Source organism: Alligator mississippiensis, chromosome 1 (genome assembly GCF_030867095.1).
Source record: "Alligator mississippiensis isolate rAllMis1 chromosome 1, rAllMis1, whole genome shotgun sequence".
Taxonomy (NCBI): domain Eukaryota; kingdom Metazoa; phylum Chordata; order Crocodylia; family Alligatoridae; genus Alligator; species Alligator mississippiensis.
In genome coordinates, this window is record NC_081824.1 from 325,398,648 (window position 1) to 325,418,363 (window position 19,716).

General features: G+C 42.9%; 1 protein-coding gene across 2 annotated transcripts in view; it reads right to left on the minus strand.

Moving 5' to 3' along the window:
• Positions 1 to 6,725: 6,725 nt before the first annotated feature.
• Positions 6,726 to 19,716, minus strand: part of PRPS2 (phosphoribosyl pyrophosphate synthetase 2) — a 33,167-nt gene continuing 20,176 nt past the window's right edge. For both annotated transcript variants that reach the window (XM_006258896.4, XM_014607776.3), the window contains exons 3-7: positions 16,961 to 17,059; positions 15,703 to 15,827; positions 12,113 to 12,286; positions 9,450 to 9,609; positions 6,726 to 9,050 (exon numbers count right to left, since the gene is read on the minus strand). In XM_006258896.4, coding sequence (XP_006258958.1) covers positions 8,958 to 9,050; positions 9,450 to 9,609; positions 12,113 to 12,286; positions 15,703 to 15,827; positions 16,961 to 17,059 — 651 coding nt within the window. In that variant the 3' untranslated portion in view covers positions 6,726 to 8,957. The remainder of the gene's footprint in view (positions 9,051 to 9,449; positions 9,610 to 12,112; positions 12,287 to 15,702; positions 15,828 to 16,960; positions 17,060 to 19,716) is intronic.

Genomic DNA, 19,716 nt, shown 5'->3' on the forward strand with positions numbered 1-19,716 from the left:
TCGTCAGGCTAAGAAGTATCAGCAGTTGGTGTGCGCTCTTCCTGGATGGAATGAAAAGTAAAGAAGCCAGGGGCTGGGCTGGGGAGTCAGGTGTCAAAGTTTCATCACTTTGAGTCAGGATTATCTTTGAGCTAAACTACCAGTTTGAGTTATTCCCCTGAGAATAAATGACCAAATCAGTCCACCAGTCACCCAGAAGGCACTGCTCCCAGGTGGACTAACTATGGCCCTGAACTGACATCTGGAGCTGGATAACAGGTGGGTAGAGATGGGGTGGGAAGGGAGTGAGGGAGGGAAAAGCAGTGAAAGAGATAAGGGACCTGGGGGCAGGGGGAAGGTAGATGAGTAACTGCCAGACTGCTGTCCCCTCATTGGTGCCCTGACCCCCAAATCACCCCCAACTCTGATTGTTCTCCTGCCATCTCAACTGCCCCCTCTGCCTCCCATTGGCGCCTTCATCCCTAGATTAATACCACACCACCCCAGTCAGCCTGAGACTGGCAAAGGTGTTGGTGGGGGGCTTCCCCTCCCTGCTTTGAAGCCACACCACTCCTGCATACTGCAATCCAGCCCCTGTTAGGCCCTACAACTGAAGGGGAAGTAAGGGAAAGGGGGGGGCAAGGAATTGCCAGGTATCTGTAGGGCCCCATGGGAGCTAGATCTGGGTGCATGGGGTGGCACAGGCTATAGGGAGCCCAGGAGCAGGCAGGGAGGGTGAAACACCCTGCTGCTGCTATTTCTGCTGCTCTCTGGGCAATCAGGGTGGCAGGACAGTGGTCCAGGGGTGGAGGAGCCACTTGAGGGGTGGTAGTGATCTAGGCGTGGAAAAACCAGTTGCAGGGTATGGGGGATCTGAGTGCTGAAGTGGGGCAGTAGGGTGACTGGGGAGCAGAGGAGGCATATGGTGGGAGGAGGGGGAGAGAGTGCCTTCCCTCACCTCCTCCCTGGCCTATACTGTTGCTAGAGCACCAGCAAGCAGGGCAGGCATGGAGCACTTGCAGCCCCCATGTCCCTGCCTGCCAGCCTTTTAATGACAGATCTGAGAGAGGGTATTAACCCAAAATGTGCAACTAATCACCAGGGATCCGGGTTTTCCATTTCCCACGGAAAAATGGAGAAAACCACGGACTCCCTGTTTTTATATGCGAAAACACGGATTTCCCCTTTTAGCCGAGAAATCTTCAGATTCTCTGCTTTTGCAAAGAGCTCTTATGGGCTGGTACTGCTTCAGCCTGCAAGAGCCGATTGCAGAAAGGGCAGGAAACCCCCAGCCCTACTGGGACAGGGAGGGAGAGTGGGGGGGGAAAGGCAGGGCCTGAGCCTCTGAGTCAGCCAAGTCTGGGCTCAGACTCGCCCTTTACCCCTGGATCCTAGAGGTAAGTGGGGTTTGTGGGTGCTGCCAGCCCCAGGTGGCACACTGCAGTCAGGAGCACGGCCAGGGGGTGATTCAGCGGTGCCCCTCTGCGGGGGCCTTTGTGGGCAAGTGCTGTGTGGCATGGTGTGGTGGTGACCGCCACGTGCGAGCCACACACGCCACCCAGCCGGCTGGCCGGGGGGGGTGGGGGTGGGGGGTCGCATGCAGCTGGCTGCACAGCTCCGTGGCCACAGTGCTGCAGCAGCAGAGAGGGAGGTGGAGGTGGATGTGGGGGGCAGAGCAGGGGCTTGCACATGGCGGCTGCTGCCGCTTCCCTGTGCAGCTGTGCCAGAGGTAACAGCTGCTGAGTGCAAAACCTCCCTGCGCTGCCACTGCAACTGCGGAGCCATGCCCGAAGAGCTGTAAGGCCAGCTGCAGGGCAGCAGTGGTAGTGTGGTGGCAGCCGTGGCCACCATGCAGCGTGGGATGGCAGTGAGGGTGGCTGCATGCCACCTGGCCACCACCACACTGCCACTGCCACCCTGCAGCCAGCCGCACAGCTCCGTGGGCATGGCTCTGCGGTGGCAGCAGCGGCATACGGAGGTTTTGCATGCAGTGGCTGTCACTACTGGCATGGCTCCACAGGTAAGCGGCAGTGGTCTCCGCGTGCGAGCCCCCCACAGTCACCATCCCTCGCTGCTACTATAGAACCATAGCTACAGAGCCATAGGATCCCCGCTAATCACTAATATTAGTTAACAATCCTTAGAATTATTACCTGCTAACTCCAACATGTGATTTTACCCTAAATCCTCGGCTGTGCCATGCTGAAGTTTAGAAATCATCATAAAACTAAGAGGTAACCCAATGTCTAACCTAAATCCTTGCCTATTGTATAAGGGAAAATTATTCCAGGTGTCCTCCTATGTACTGTGAAGTTATTTTTGTTCCACTCCAGATGGATGGAAGTGGCTTCACTCGCACAGAAAAGGAGGCATAGAAAAAAGAAAAATATATTCCCATCAAATCAAGCAAAAACTGAACAACCAAGAAACCGCCCCAAAAACCCAAAACCAAAAACCTTACAGACCAAATTACAGAAGCATTAATTTGCTGTTTCACTTGTTGCAACCATAGCCAGAGTGCAGCTGGCAGATGTAAGGGACTGGCAGTTGTTTTAGCTGTAAGAATAGCTCCAACCCACAAGGGATGCCCATCCACACACCACAGGCAACTAAGGGATGGAGACCAGGATCCCAATAGATAGACTTCCCACAAGGTCTTTATGCCTTCATTCCTGGGACAATACCTTAACATTTATTTATCCCCCCTTGTGCAGGAAGGAGTGCCAACAAGAAAGCAATAATTATATTAATTTTAAACTCTTAAATCAATTATATTTAATGAGTTTAACAATTTGGACTCTTCCACTTATCAGAATCAAAATATTACAGAAGGTGAAAGTGACCCACTTTTGCTAATTGACATTTTACCTAAGGAGCAACTTGCAAACAAGTCATTATGCTATTATCCAGAACATTTACTATAGTAATATTATGCCCCTCAGAGTGTGATGCTTAGCAGATAATTTAACAGGGATTCATTAAACCATAGTAAAGCAGACAAGCAGACAGATGCAAAAAAAGAACTGAGGAATAGGAAAATTGCAGAAGTGATAGCTAAAGATCATGACAGAAGCCTGGGGGCTGTAAAAGTGGATGAGAACAGTTACAGAAAGTTTTGGTTGTTGGCACTTAAAAAAAAAAAAAAAAAAAAAAAGGCAACAAACAAAAGAGGAAACAGTGGGAAAGACCAAACTGCAGAACCTGGCTTGCAACCACTGCAATTTCCTTCCCTTCAGGAAAGTAGAAATACTTTTAACTCAACTACAAAATTAACTCTGCTCATTTTGCAAGATAAAAAAGTAAATGCCAATGCAAAATTGTGAATAGTTTAAACCCATCTGCTTTATTTGTATGGCAACAGTTGATTTAATTCTGTAACATAAATACCTCTGTTTAACAAGTCCACATTTTTCTGTGATTAAAATGAGCCACCACTACATATATTTATATATTAGCGACATTTTTTTTTGTTTTTGTTTTCTGTGTGTAATCAAAAAGAAAGTGGATTTTGGGTTACTTTTTTAAACCTGAGATTGTGGATTTTTTTTTTTCTTAAATCAGAGAAAACCATATCCCTGCTGATCACCTGGCTGACAGTATGCTTACAATTTATACTAACTAAATAGCTGCTGGCTAGCCCTGCACTGAAGCACCCTCATATCCCAGCAAGACTCTTCACAGCATGTTGAGCCAGGGCCCCCTGCCAGCCAGGGCTGCTGCATCCAAGCTCAAGTATGTTGCAATCCCAGATACACGCATAGACACATAGCCGGCAGCAATAAATCTCCCACTGAGTACACAAGCAAGACCCTCCAGCTGAGCACTGATAAGGTCTAAGGACTAGTAAAGTCATCATCAGCATACTCCAAGGCAAATTTCTGCCTATAAATGTTGCTCATGTGCAGGGCTTCAGAAGGTTGGGGGGGGGGGGAGGGAAAGCCAATGACACCTCCCCCAGGGCCTCCCCACCCCGAGCCAGCAGGTGTGACCTGGAGTGGCTGGGGTCAGCAGGGCCACACAGGGATTCCTCACCAGTGTAAGCTGCCCCCCCCCCCCAGCTGCCCTGGCAACACACCTCCGGTGCCTGCCACTGCTTTGAGGGGCACAGCCCCACACTGCTACCGTCACTGCAGCCCCACGTGCAGGAGGCATGTTGCCAGGGCATTGGGGGTGAGAAGTGCCAAGGAGATTTTTTGCACGGCTCCTCCCACAGGGTTATCGGGGAGGGAAACAGGGCGGCAGGGAACAGCAGGCTCCGTTCTCCACTGTTACCTGCTGCACTAGGTCATGCCTGCTGGCTCCAAAGGCCCTGGGGGAGGGAAGCAGGATGGGAGCTCGAGCCTGCAGCCTGCGCCTATCCTAGGTACAGATCTGGGGGGGGGGGTACAGGCCCCCCCTGCCCCCTGGGAGCGCACACAGCAGTGGGGAGCTACCCCACCCAAGCCCGCAGCAGGGGAGAGCAGGGGCAGGGGGCTGTGGACCCAGGTCCACACATCTGGCAGCTGGGGGCTGCCTCCAGCAGGACTGGGGGAGTAGGGGCTGTAAGTGGGGGGACAAGGGGCACCAGCAAGGCTGGGGAAGGGGCAGAGGGCTTTAAATTTTAATCACGGATTTTGGGGGTTTAGCAGAGAATGTGATTTTATCATCAGGGAAAAAAATAAAATCACAAACTCTCTGCTAAGCCCCCAACATCCATGATTAAAATTAAATAACCAGGGATCCTGGTTTTCTCAGTTTAAAAACTGTTAATTCTCTGATTAAATCCCTCTCCAGAATCTATGTTTTTCCTTGATTAAAATCAAACCCCATTATACACACACATGTATCAGTTGAACACAATGTTTTATTGATATAGTTACAGTTCAAAAGCAATTTTGGAAGCCTACCAGTGCCTCAATCACAATTATAAATTCAAAATACCTATAAACTTTGGCTTTTGGGTTTGTTCCCCCCCCCCCCCGATAAAAATCAGAGCTCCCCCTGCTTCCTTCGCTCACCAAGATGTGGGTCAGGTGCAGCTGTTGTCCTCTGCCTCCCTGCTTTACGGTACTGAGCAGCCCTGATATGCTGGTGCCTTGCCCATGCCACTCCCAACTCACAGGTCCTTGTGCCCTGCTGGTGCCCCTCAGTCCCCAACCATAGCCCCCTGGGCCCTCCCAGCCCTGGCAGAGGGGGGCCCCAGCTGTCAGCGCTAGAGGGCTAGAGACCTCGGTCCACAGCCCTGAGCTCCCAGAAGCACCCAAGCCCTGGCTACCACTCATGGGAAGTGACAGCTGCTGCAGCAGCAGAGTGAAGCATGGAGCCCAGCTTCCCCCCCCCCCCCCAAATGCTGCCCATGGCTGGAGTGGAGCCCATGGGGTGGAAATGGATACAGGCTGGCTACTACAGGTTTGGGTCTCTCTACCCTGCTGCCCTCCCGCCAGGGGACCTTCACAGCCCAGTGAACGAGACACCACAGCACGGCAGTGAGGTGGAGAGGCTCAGTGCCACCACTGTGCGTCCCAAGTCACCATAGCGAGATGCCCCTTGCTCATCTGGCAGCAGCATGAGACAACTTTACACTGCCACTCCTGCTGCTGCCAGGTGGGCAGGTGGTGTCTCACCATGGCATGAGGCTTGCAATGGCAGCATCAAGCCTCCCTGCCCCCTTCTGCCCTGCCACATTGGGTTTTTCCTGCTGGACCGTGGAGGTCCCTGGGGTGAGGGCAGCAGGGTAGGGAGTCCTGAGCACGCAGCCACCATCCTGCATGTGCACCAGGTCAGGGCACAAGTCTGGGGAGGGGGGTGCCCACCATGCCCTCAACCCCATGTGTGCACAGCAGCAGGGAGCCAGTCCCCACATTCACTCCCTATGGCTCTGTCCCACTCCCCACCCAGGCCCTGTGGCCACTCCTCCCAGGCCCCAAGCCCCATGCACCACCCTGACTGGACAGCAGCCCCAGCCCTGTCCAACTCCCTTCCTCCCTCACTATGGGGGCTTCAATTTCAATCTGCAGGGAGACTTACCTGTGGGGAGCTAATCTCACACTGTCTGGCTGCCATGTGCATGTGTGAATGCACACGTCCTTGGTGCCCCCTGCCCGATTCCCGTTCCCCCAGCCCCTTGCAGGCCGGAACTCTGCCAGTCTGCAAGGGAAAACCTGTGTTTTTCTCCTTAAAATGAGAAAATCCACATTTTACTATGTTTTCCCCCCTGGTTGTGAATGGAAAACTCAGATCCCTGGTTATCACTGTCTGGGGAACATTCACTTTTCTTTATATAAAAGAGAGGAGAACACATCCTACTAAGAGGCATACAAACACTTCAGCAAAGCTAATTGAGTATTCCTATGGACACCTGAAAGACATTTGGTCTGGCTGTGTAACCTCAGTCCTACAGTGTTTCAAGCCATTGCTTAAAGTGCCCGAAATGCAAAAATTACTTGTTAACATTAATAACTTGAGAAATCTGGCCTGACCATTTGTGTGATGTGTTAAATCGGATGTCCAATAATAAAATTTAAAGTTTGTCAATTTTATTTATTTATTTTCTGTAGATCAGATAAAACAGGGAGAAGTATGGCTCTATTCTGAAGGTCTGTTCAGTGTACTGCGATTAACATCTCCTACCATTATTCAGGAGAACTGAGGCAGGCTTATTGCATACCAAGTTCCATATTTCCCTCCCTACTTTCCTTCAAGAAAATTGTCTCCATAAACTTTGGGTTACCAAAAGAATTTTAAAAAATTCAAAATCAGCCTGAAAGCACAATTAAAAATTTTATTGAGCACAATAAAAAAGGCAACCCATTCAACATTTCATTTGTAACAGAGACCTGATCTTCAAAACACCAACAGATGCTTTTTAGAATACTAAACAAACCAATGAAAGGAGAGGTATGATAAAACTTTTGAAGTTTTCAGTCAACCAAACTTTGGTATGATCAAGACTATACAACCACAGTTTTGCAGTAGAGACTTCACTGCAGAATAGCATTTTAGGAAATACAACTTTAAGACAAGGGGTTAGATAAAAAAAAACTTTTCCGCAGCCAGTAGGCAATGTAGAGTTATCCTGTTGTGCTACAGAGATTTAAAAATAAAACCAGAATAAGAAATTAAATAGGATGAAACTCCAGAATTGAATTTTCGCTTTGGATGAGTGACGCAGATAGGCTTTTTACCACCACCATTCCTCTACTTTCTGTAAGGAGTACAATGGAATTTTTTTAATACTGAACAAAACGTACGACAGCTAGCATAGTACTGAAAAGAATACCTAGATGTAATAGTCTGAGAATTATTAGGAGGAAACTGAAATGGTAAATATCAATATTAGTCTAATATTCTAAGTGCATTGTGACCTAGTAGAGCAGTTCTAGCAAAGAACTGGTTGAAATCTTGTGGTGTTTGTGGTATCCACAGCCACAAGAGACTTTTTAAAATTATACTTGTATTTCAATATCTGGCATGATCCAAGTAAATGAACATGTGATGTCTGTGGCTCAGCACACTCTCCTTTTAGACCTGTAAGGCTCTTCAGAACACTAAGTTCTAGGCTCCAGTAGACAAGATTTTAAAACCTTAATTACTGATGACAGCTGTATCTAATAATGAACTATAAGAAAAAAAAACAAAGTCCCAGCATTTCAGCTGTTAAATTGCTTTCAAAATGGCTTTGACTCCCTATTTATAGGGCACTTGAGACTTGAGAGCCAACCAAACCAATGGTGGCAGCAAACCAATAAAAGTGATCTCACAGAATATAAAAAGGTCATGCTCTACTACCTTCCCCATAAAAGTAGGGAAGCCTACTCAAGTTGAATGCATGTACATTATGGTGTCAGACAAATGCAGGCAGGGATCACACCTTATAGGCTTTTTATAAATAGAGATACATCTGCATTTGCTATCTAGACTATAGTTGAAATGTTATATACTCCTCCATCTTAAAAAAACAGGAAAACTGTCATTAAACTATGAAATGTCTTTGCACTCAAAGACAAAAAGGCTCACTAACCATCACAAACCACCTAGATGACCACAAAAAGCAAGATTATACTGTTTGAATTTCACATGCTGTAAAATACAATGCACTGAATAATATGAAGATACCTAGAGTTGATTAAATTTGTTATGGAAATTTATAATTTTGATAAGTGATATTCACTGTTATTAAAAACAGAAGAGCAATCAAGTTAGGCATCAGTAGCTTCTTTGAAAGTTTAATTAATAGACAAAATTAAATGTGGCAAAATGTACCTTGTATCTTTTAATACAATGTACTAGTTTAGTTTTAGTTTAGAATGCAGATATTCTAGTATCACAGGTAGATATGTGGTGAATCTGGTCCCAGTTTTAAGAACAGACATCTGAAGTAACATTTTAGCAGTGACAGCATGAGCAAGTAATCACAAAGCCATGGCCATACCAACCCTATAAAAATAAGACTTGCTCAACAAGTTTAACCATGAGGTATGTGAAGGAGATAGTCATCAAGCTCCAGAATTTTATTTAACTTCAGGGAAAATGCTTTGAACTCTCTCCACTAGGGAGGCAAAAAGATATGTATCTAACAACCTTAAACAAGATTTAAATCTCACACAGCCAGAGAACCACCTCTTTGTCCATCCAAGTTTTTATTAAATATAAACCAATGTGCAATATCTTAAAGATAGATTTGAGGGACTTCCAGAGGTAGCCCTAAATTTTGAAATGTTTTACTCCTCTTGCTGTAGTCAGACAAAGAAATACAAGCTACCTGTAAGAATAAGTCACAGGTCAAACCCCTAAAGCCTTTAAGGGAATTCATAAAAGGTTTTTCAAGATGGAGCTGTCATCCATTTTCAACAAATAAAGATTAATCAGAAAACAAAAGGATCACTAAGTATGCAAGCTCTGAAGCTTTTTAAAAGGTGTTCATTATCAAGTTGTAGTATTTATAATAACGACAGTGCTGTTTGATGCAGCCTATGCAAAGGCACAGTATAATCTCTTGGTTACAATGGAACATGGCTGAACAGGTAGGAGACTGATTCGCCATTGTGTGTTCTTCGGATTGCTTCGGCCAGGATCATGGAAATGTCAATAACCTAAAACCGAATAAAATACACAAGTTTATTATTGCTAAGACCAGCGGCCATTAGAGTCTCTCCTGAGAAACAAGGAATATTCTACAAACGTGAGCTAACTATGCCAAAACTTTGGCAACTATTTTGTAATGTACAGATAGATAAAGTGAGTAACAAGCCTGCAAGGGGTTTATTTAAGGCTTTGTACAGACATTCAGTTTCTCCTAGGAGAGTTGCTTTTCTCCCAGGATAAAGCACAAATGCATAGATATTCACACCCCTCTCCCTCATCCAGACTACAGCACTTGGCCCTGTCTGTCTGCAGCTGGGCTGGCATACAGAAAGAGGCTGGAGGACTCTGGGCCCACAGGGAAGGCACAGAAGACCCACCCCGCACCTCCTTCACTGCCCTGGCAATACCTGAATCTTGGGGCAGTGTTTCATTTTCTCTTCTTGTGGGATTGTGTTAGTTACTACAACAGCCTCAAATCCAGCATTATTAATTCGAGAAATAGCAGGACCAGAGAAGATTCCATGAGTGAGAATAGCATAAACTTTGGTTGCTCCAGCAGATAACAACCTATAGAACAGGAGAAAAACCAGTTACTATGCGTTTAAATACACAGATTTTAAATAAGGCCACCTGGCTTTGCCACTTCCAAAGAAATACTATTTAAAAACTAACTGACATACAGATTCCTTCACACGAAAAAGAGAAAGAGGTTAACCTTTGTAAAAATTTAGCAGAGATCAGAACAGCTCCTGGCAAATGAATAATGGCAAGTAATACTATCCTCAAAGACTAAATTCTAGGTTTGAGCTTTCAGCAAGTAGACCGAGGACATCCAACTGGTTGCCTGTGGGTGCTATGCAGGCAGTGAAGGATTAAGTTGAGGCCCCAGGGTTCTACCCATTCCCCACATTGCTCTGGCTGCAACAGTAGCTGGAGTCTTTAGGCTCCCCTTTGTGCCTCTGGCTTCTGCTGCCTGCACCCACCTCAGGGGGCAAGACACTGCAGTGTGGTGCAGGCTGAGGGTGAGCCTGGTACTGTGCAGGCATGAGATGCAGCAGTGGGAGGGGGTGCAAGTGCGAAGCACAGTGGTGGGGCATCCCCATGGCACATAGTCCAGGAGACCTGTGGCTCACCCTGCTGAGGCCTGGGTATGTGCAGCCCCCGCTGGTGTGCCCTGTGAGGGTTTCTGTCCGTAGCCTCTTAGAAGCTGAAAAGCCCTAAAGTAGATGATATACAGAATCAAACAAACAACACAGGGAATTTGTGAATACCTTTAGCCCCAATGGGAAACAGGCCAAGTATTTATTTGCATTTGTAATTCAAACAATTATGTTTGTAAGGAACACAAGGAAAGCAAGAAGCTAGAAGCATTATATATGGTTAAGGAGGGAGAGGAAGAGATAGTCAGACAAGTGGAGTATTTTACTGTAAGCAGCTATCAATAAAAGGAAAAAAAAAAGCAATGTTATTTGCATGCTACAGGATTTTCTTCATGCAGGTGCTCCATAACATTCATAAGTTGTTGTAACTTGTGCTTTGTTCCTCCTATATCTGGACACTGAGTAATGTGAGCCCAGGACGCAAAAGAAGCATTAAACTGAAGTTTTATAACACCCTTCAATAGAAGGGTCAATTCTAGCAGCAACTCCCTGCTGAAGTTGCTTCCTGAGCAATAAAAGCTTCTTATAATTCAACATCAGTATGGTGGAAAGACTGAGTTGCCATAGTGCAGTAGCTTTACTGCTAGCTACTACCTAGAAAGGCTGTACTCAAAACCACCACAACTTGCATGAGCGATTACGTGACAAGAGTGAGATGGCCGTGGACCTCCAATTCCGTCCCTCCCAAAAATGGTCTTGCACTGAAAAGCCTAGGTAACTAAGATGAGGCATGATATGTAGTGTACATGATTTTAGTGTACTGCTGACACTAAAAAGAAAGTGAAGGAAGCATGGAAAATGAAAATAAGGCAGAACACAAACAACTCCAGACAAGCAGGAAAGGTTACAGGTTTTGACTAACATCCCTTTGCTTTCTTAGTTCCAGGTATGGGAAACTGATGTTTTATACAAGGACTGCTACAAAAACTGGAATAGGAAAAAAAGGAGAGAGAAGAGGAAGCCCAAGGAGGAGATGGCCCTGAAATGCCAGCAATTTTCTAGCTCAGATAGAGTACAAGATGGAGACACAAAGAGAAACTAAGGTTTGCCATAAGGTAGCAGAGAAACAAGTTTTTAGTATTTTCTGTTGTACACCGAGAATGCTTACTAAAAATGTTTTTCAACCTATGCTTGTTTTTATTTGTACTGTAATAGCAGATCAGACTTTCAAATAGGGTGTTCCAAGATGTAGTACAAATATAGCAAGAGATGGTCCTATCCTAAAGAGCTTAGTCTGAAGCCCCTATTCCATAAACACTTAAATGTATGCAAAAAGTAGTCCCAATGACTCCAACTACTATCCTGGAAGTATGTATGTGTCAAAATATAACTGGCGTGATAGAGCCTTTTTGTCACTGAACATACAGCAGAAAGACCAGCTTACTGAAGAGCTGGTTCAGCTGTATTCAGTTTTTCATCCCCACAGGCAAGCAGCACATGCAGAATAGATTATGCCTAGCCTAAAGCTCTGGTGAAATGTTGGATTCAATAAAAAAAATTATAAGACTGGAAGGTGTGTATTTGTTACTTTTCAGAGTCTTACCTCTTGAGAGCTACAGGAGTTACTTTTAGCAAAACTTACCTTTGCTAAAGCCTGTATTCCTTGCTTCCCCGCTGTAGCATCTCTACACTAGAAGCCAAGGTGCTCACAGTTTAGCTACAACTCTGGGACTGTGATTTTAAACAAGCAGAAGGGCAGAAGGTGGGGCTCATTTTGGGCTGTGAGTAGCAGCCTAAAGAAGGGCATTAGAGAAGCAGTCGGACCCTGCAATTATGCCTTACTTATCTGGAGTTAGACACTGACTGCACTACCTAGACTAAGCTGACTTGGAAGCATGCATGATCCAATTAGGTTTGCTTACAATATACTCATGCCTACATGGTGGGGACTAGGGCCAGTTTATACTTACTTGTCTACTGCATGACAAATTGTGCCACATGTGTCAGCCATGTCATCAACAAGAATAGCTACTCTATCTTTCACATCACCAACCAAGACCATTCTGTCCACTTCATTAGCTTTCTTTCTTTCCTTGTGAATAAGAGCAAATTCCACATTCAATCTGTCAGCTATTGACGTAACCCTGTTTGAAGAAAGAATCAAAACATATACTTGTAAAACATGCATTGTAGCAATACTTATATTTAAGAGCAACAGTCATTTGCAAATGCTAGAAGTACAGAAGTGATTAGTAACAAAGCTGGTCCTCTGCTAATCAATGAGTCTTCTAGACACAGCATCTTAAACACTGAAAATTCATTCTACGCATTTTTGAGGGTTGAGTTAATTTTTTGGCACTAAACTACTTGCTTACAAAAAAGGCCTTCATCCAAATGAACACATTCGATAAGGCCAGCAAGAATTTAGCCAGAATTGGAGTAGTTAGCAGTATTTGTAATCCATTATTCTTTTTCAGATGACTGAAAAAGCATGCTTTTGTTACTTTGCCAGGAAAAGACCCTACATGATACACTTTTTACTGGGAAAAATATAGGTTAATTACTACTTGCTACTCGCTCCAGTGTCCCAGACACAATGCAAACTGCAATGCAACTGAACTTCTGAAGTTGTGTCTACTTATAGTTACATTATAAAAGCAGATTAAATAAACTTGGGCTATAAAAAGTATCATTAAAAGGCAAAGGAACTCCTTTATGAATCAAACAAAAGCTGCTTACAGACCACTGTTACAAACAGATTTTGGCCTTTGTCATATTGTAGTCCCCCCCACCCTCCATGCAGATATGAAAAGATGACAGGTATGCTGCTTGAACTCTTCTCAAACTGCTTCTATGAGAAGAAAAGGCTGCTCTCTGGGAGTTCAGATACCATCGCATCTTCTGTTTTCAAGGAAACGTTTTTTTCCTTCAGGACTGCTGGTGGGCAAGGGATAGGGACTAAGAAGGATATTGAATTTGGAAGAAAAGAACTACAAGGAGTTTGGTTAGGAAAGGCAAACATATTTAATATTTTAGCTACTGTTTAGCTTTTTTTTTTTTTACTATTTGAATTACTTATGGGTATTACCAAATTTGACTGGTTAAAGACATCCAATTTTGAAGACAGATGTTGCACTTTAGATGAGATGCATGCAAATTAGAGTTTAGGACTGAGATTGTCACATGCAATGTCAAGCAAAATACACGTGAACAATCCAGGTATTCATAATCTTGTATCACCACTTAAGGATTTAAGACTACTAGATAGTTCCTACAGAAGTAGCCTCAATTCTGCAGATACAAAAAGAATTTAAAGGTCTCATTCAGCTGAAAATTACAGACACCAGGGATTTAAAAAACAAAATCCAGCAGTATCGTTACCTATAAATTGGCACAGCAGTCAGGTCTTTATTTACTCTAGTTTGACCTTTCAACTGCTTAGTACTTGAAAAATAACTAACAAGTCAGTATTGATTAGTAAAGATTTCCTAAACACTCACAGAGTAACCTTTTTGGCCAGTCTGAGCTCCACTAAAAAAAAATTAAACAAACAACTTTAAAATTCCAATCGCTGCACAATATGGTCCTATTAGAGTAATACGTTTGAATTGTTTTTCCGTGCTGTACCTTCCATTAAAAATTACTGTCTCAAGTCTTCCCAAAGCATCTAAAAATAAAAACTCATAGACTGATAAAGTCAGCAGATAGAAGGCAATCTTCCAAGTACAAACTATTCATACACCACCCAAAACAATGGTGAACCATTATTATATTCAGCTTTAAAAAATTCCTACAGAAACTAAATCTAAAAAGTGACTTTTTTTTTTAAATCAGAAAGAGGCGATTAGAAGAGGTTAGTGGTTTGACATTTTGTCACAGTGCTGTTTTCCACAATACGTACACCTGTTTACTCAGACGCATTAAGTATCAAGAGGAGTTTTATGCCTTACTGCACTGATAAGATTCCTTTTATAGGGTAAGCAGCCAATAGGAAAATGAGTAAAGAGGAAGTGAAGCAGCCAGAATCCAGATTTTCCAAACTTTGGAGATCATGCATGAAATTGTTTCTATTGCTGTAATACTTCCAGATCTATGAAGGAAACAGGCAGAAGGCAGCACCTAATAATGAAGTGTGCTCTTGAGCATAAAAGCTTATGCATCTGATTCAGGTAGCCTATAAAAAGGTAGATCTTGACCTTGTCTTCTGTCCAACTTCAGATGAACACAGCTAACTACCTATCTCCACTTACGCAGAAAACATGAACGTTTAAAATCAAAACATTCTGTTTACTTTTCAGTCACTTCTATTGCTCCTAGTGTTAGTTCAGTGGACCTTCTATTAAAGAGTTCAGGAAGGAAATGCTGTACTCCAAACAGGGTAATGCAAGTAAACATCTGCCAGTTTCTTTACATCATTAGGATATTTCCCCCCCAAATTTGGTTGGCAGAGAAGATGAAAATATGAATCATTAAATACAAGCAAATGTTCCTTGGGAATCAAGTCTGTAAAAGAAACCATGAGAAGTAAGTTTGATAGAAAGAGATGTGCATGTCTAATGTTTCATAAAAAGCATTTTTGAGACCATAGGAATTGATGCGCACACAGAATTAGCTTCCTCTGGAAGAACTCAGGGCTTCCAACCAACTCCTAGCTAGCCCAATTGCCCCCTGTGTGTGTGGTGGGGGAAAGTTGTTGCAGTAACACCACTCATGATTCTGTCTAAAGAACCATGTTTTGTCATTTTAGGGCAGTTGACCACTAGTAGTGAAAGGACCAGCAAACCTAATACCTCCTGCCATCCCTTCTCCACTGATAGAAAGCTAGGAGGAGGTGGAGGCCTAAGTCTTCTTTCAATTTCAAGAGCTGCATCACTAATCATTTTTGCCTGAGAAGTGTTCCACCTGATATGGCACACATTTTATATACTATTCTGTACTCTGGCATCAATCTGACCATCAGAACTAGGTAAAAGGCAACATGCTCGATGAGAGATGCTAAGGAGTGAAGTAATAGTGCAAGTCTGGCACTTCTCCATCCTCCCAATACCACATAAAGCAAAAAAAACTCATTTCATGTTTTCAAACTGATGTTCTGAGATGCATAGTACACAACTTGAGCCAGTGATTCCCAGAAGGAATACAACCACTCTACAACAAAAAGATGACTCAAGTAAGCTCTTACCTAAACTCCAGCAGGTAAGTGAGGGCAAGCCAAATGCTTTAAAAGAGAATGGAAGCCTAGGCAGCTCCAGAGCTAAGCAGGAAGTTCAACACCTGGGCTAAGGAAGCAAGCAGCAGGAAAAACCTCTTCCCTCCTGTAAAGAGACTCTGCTAATAAGGTCATAACCAGGGAACAAGAAAGAAAGATTTTCCTTAGAGTGAAGAAAGTTCTTAGTTATTACTAAAGGCAAACAGCATTGGAAGAACAAGTGTCCCATTACAACAGAATTGGAACCCATCAGCATTTGCAACCTATGCTTCATACCACTTACAGCAAAACCACAAAAAGTAATGTATATTGGTAGTTGAACTTAGTGGAAACTGACTGCTTGCATACTACCTTTTTGCTCCACCTGCATCAGGTGAAACTATGATACAGTTTCTCCATTCCAAAATGTTCTCTTTAATCCACTGCAACACTGCAGGTTCTGCATATAGGTTATCCACCGGAATATCAAAGAAACCCTAGAGCCCAAAACAGAAAAATAGCTTTTATCAGTGTATATTAATTCTCCATTATTCCTTGTTGGCAACTTAAAAAAAAAAACCAAACACTCATACACAAGGGAAAATTTTGAAGTCATCACCAGTTTTAAACACCTAAGGTAAATTTTCAACGTATGCTCCACCCGTCTAATTCTGCTTTTAATGGAATAGAAAGCTTTGGTGGGAGCACAATTAGGCCAACACTAAAGTCAATAGTTCGCACTTGCTAAAAATCCCATCTATAAGCAAGATACAGAGGAGTAAAGATCACAGGTGACTTCCTACTATAAAGCCAGGGAGTAGCAGGGCTTTTGGGGGTTTTTATTGGTGGGGAGGGGATGGGGAGCAGGGGAGAAAGAAGTGTAAGAATACAGAAAGAAGATTAACCTACAAATTAATATCCATTAAAAAATTAAGATTTTTAAAGAATAGCTTCTGGACCTCGTTGTCTTCCACCACTGGAAAAAATGTGCTGGAGTACAAGAAAAAGAGATTCTGAACCCCACTTCAAGCAGTACATGTAGCCAACACCTACTCCACATGTCTGAGGCTACATATTAAGACTTCTCTCAATAAAACAAAACAAAACAAAAAGTTAAGAATGTCATTTTTAAGTTTATACTTTACTATTTCAACAAGCCAAATCTCTGCTTCTTGATTAATGTGCAAGAACTGAAAGAATTATTTTATTAGCAAAAATACCGAAAAAATATTGCACTAGATACTGTCTATTGGGGTCTCTGGTACACTTTAAAGTTACTCCAAAAACCTACTGAAAAACCTCACTCTGAACTGAAAGTGATGATGATGGCAAATATACTACCTAGATCAGGGTTACTCTCTATCAAGAAGAGAGTAGCTGTGACTTGTTGGGCTACTTCTTGATCTGCAATTTCTCCATTGCATTTTGCAGCAGAAATTCATATTTTAACATTGTTGGTATAATGTCCTTCCACAACTCCCTCCCACCAACATCTTCATCAGAATTATGTTTTCAAAAAGGTGCTCTCTGCTGTGAAAAGAAACAAGTCTAATGCAGTCTTGAAGAAAGAATTAACCTGTCTCAAACTCAGTGAAATTCCTAGCCACAAACAACAAGAACCTGTAATTACCTGTATTTGCGAAGCATGCAAGTCCATGGTGATGATGTGGTCAGCCCCAGCAACTGACAGCATATTGGCAACAAGTTTTGCTGAGATTGGAGCACGACTCTGAGAAACAAGCGAACATGCATTAAGAGAGCTGTAAAAAGGTGATAAGAGTAGACTAAAGCTTAGATTTGATCATAGAGATTTTTCCTTTACATTTTCTGCAATATCCCAACCTGTTATCACTTGTTAATCTCAGTGCAAAATAAGTACTACTATGTAAAGTTACTGAATGAGACAACGGGATATATAGTGACAAAACTAGGAGGAAGGGAAGAAAAACTAAAGTGAAGGCCCTTTAACACATCTATTTCAGAGAACTCTATGCCTAAACAGTCTTACTAAATTAGACTTTCAGTGGAGAGTCTTGCTAATAAACTAACCTACAAAAAAAAAAAGTATAAATTTATCTGGATCGCACTGTTCTGATCTGCTTATTACCTCAAAAAACTTGGACTACCTTTGCAAGTAGTGAAACAGGAATAAAGAGGGGGAGGAAAGTCATCACTTCTAAGGTTTCAGCCCATTCTCAGAGATGGGCAACACCAATTTCCTGACACCACGATTCACATACACTGAACTTAGTCCTTAAAATTAAAAATACAAAAAATAAAGCAGAGTGGATTCTGCTATTAAAAGGACTATGGGATATCAAAATTAGTAGAAATTTCTTGCTCACACTCCAGAAGAGAATGTTCTTGCTCACACAAAGAAGAGAACTGATAGGTATGCATGCAACAGCTCCATCTGGTGGAAAACTGGGAATTGGAATGGATTTGTTTTGAATAGACCAGCAGCATCCAAACCAAAACTCCACAGAATCCAGAGCATGGAACTAACCCTAGATCCAGTGGAGACAGCTTTAATGCCAGCTCTTAGCTTTCATTTGTTTTGTAACTGTGGGGAAAAAAAGAGCACAATACATCTGTTGCAAACAACTCAGGAAGACTATAAGAGGTCAGAATGTTTTGGACACTATGGATTCACAAGATAAATCCAGAGATTTTAAAAAGGAATGAGGATTGCACACCTAGAAGTGCTAATACTACATGCCACTGAAAACGATCTTACAGCATCATCATTGAGACCCAGTGCACTAGGCAGTTCAGGAACTTTAGAATACTTTAACCTTAGATTAAAATTCCTAAAGCAATTTCCTTTTTTCCCCCCCATATAAATGAGAAAAGTTAGTCTGTGTTATACTACTGGCAAATCACCTTCAGTTATTTGCTAGCAGCTACATTCTCATCTGCCAAGTTACTGCAAAGAGGTTATTAAGTCCCTGTAAAAATTCCTCCAGCTCCAAAGCACCTCTGCTCACCTACCAATTTTAGTGTGCAAAATTAAGTCAAGCTATGTCACTACCAATGTATAATTGTGTCCTTATTGGTACTTGGTTATGCCACAAGTCCCATACCCTTCATTGGTTCAAGTGGGATTTCTATGGTTCTAACCCTGACCTGCCCAAATTACTTTGGATCAATAGCACTTAGGTGGTTCCACAGCGCAAAGCAAGAGCTTCATAATTCTTTCAGAGGCAGTCTACCATGATCATAAAAACCACCCCACCAAAATGAACTTATAAAAATCTTCTTCATCTTCTGCCCTTTGTATTAATCAAGTTAAAACTACTATATTTCCACCTAGTTCTCTAGCTGGCAGTCAGGCATTAACTCCACATTCAGGCATCAGGCTTCCAGAGTGGTCTGCAACCCCTCTAAAGTAGGTGATCTTACAGCATCATAAGTCACTGCAGCAGTTCATCTCTTAGTAAGATACAAGTTGGCTAAAGCTTTTTGGATCTTCCTTGTTTTATTATAAACCTTTTGGGCCATGATAATCCATATTTCTGGTCACCTAGTCAACTTGGTTCAACTGCTCAGACCAGACATTTTTCAGGTCAGCTTTAAGATGTTTTGGAAACAACAAAAGGTTTCAATACAAGTTTTGTTCCCTGCTGACACGATTTGATTTCAGCCTTCATGTCATCTCTCAGTCCCCTAAATGCCATTTCCACTCCTTCCACTTTCCACAAGTACCTCAGCTATTTGTTTTATGGTTAGGAGCCTGAAAGGGGGATTTCCCTTTCACTAGTGATGTCTCCTCTTCCCCAGCCTGTACTATAGAATTCATGGCATTAATAAGCCACTTGCTTTATAAGGCAGCAGTATCTGAAAATTTAGCATCAGAAATTCAAAAAGGCAGGAAAGCTTCTAAAATAATGTTGTCTAAAGTAAGACACTACAAAGCTTTCTACTGGCAACTTTTTGGAATTAGCCAGGTAAATCTGGTCATCATCTGTTCAGATCAATAAAACATTTGTACTGAACAAACAGGAAGTGATACGAAGAACATTTTCAAGCTGACCCTGGAAAATGCACAGGAAAGCACAAAGTTTCTCAGTCTGACCATAAGGTATAAGCACGTGATAGCTGTTTGAAGGCTGTTGAGAATTACGGTTATTAACTATTATTAGGTGCCATTCAACTAAAACAGATTCCAAACAAATTTACAAACTCTGTATTCAAAGTCAGAACAACTTAGTGCATGAGTGCGCACACCCCTTCGCCCCGTTTATATAGTCAATATATGCAGATACATATTGTAGAACATAACTGATATAGAAGAAAATGTAGCAGTAGTCAGCAAATCTTTTCACGTCCATTAAGATGAACATTTAAGGCAAGTCAACACTATGACCGGACATTGGTTCAACAACT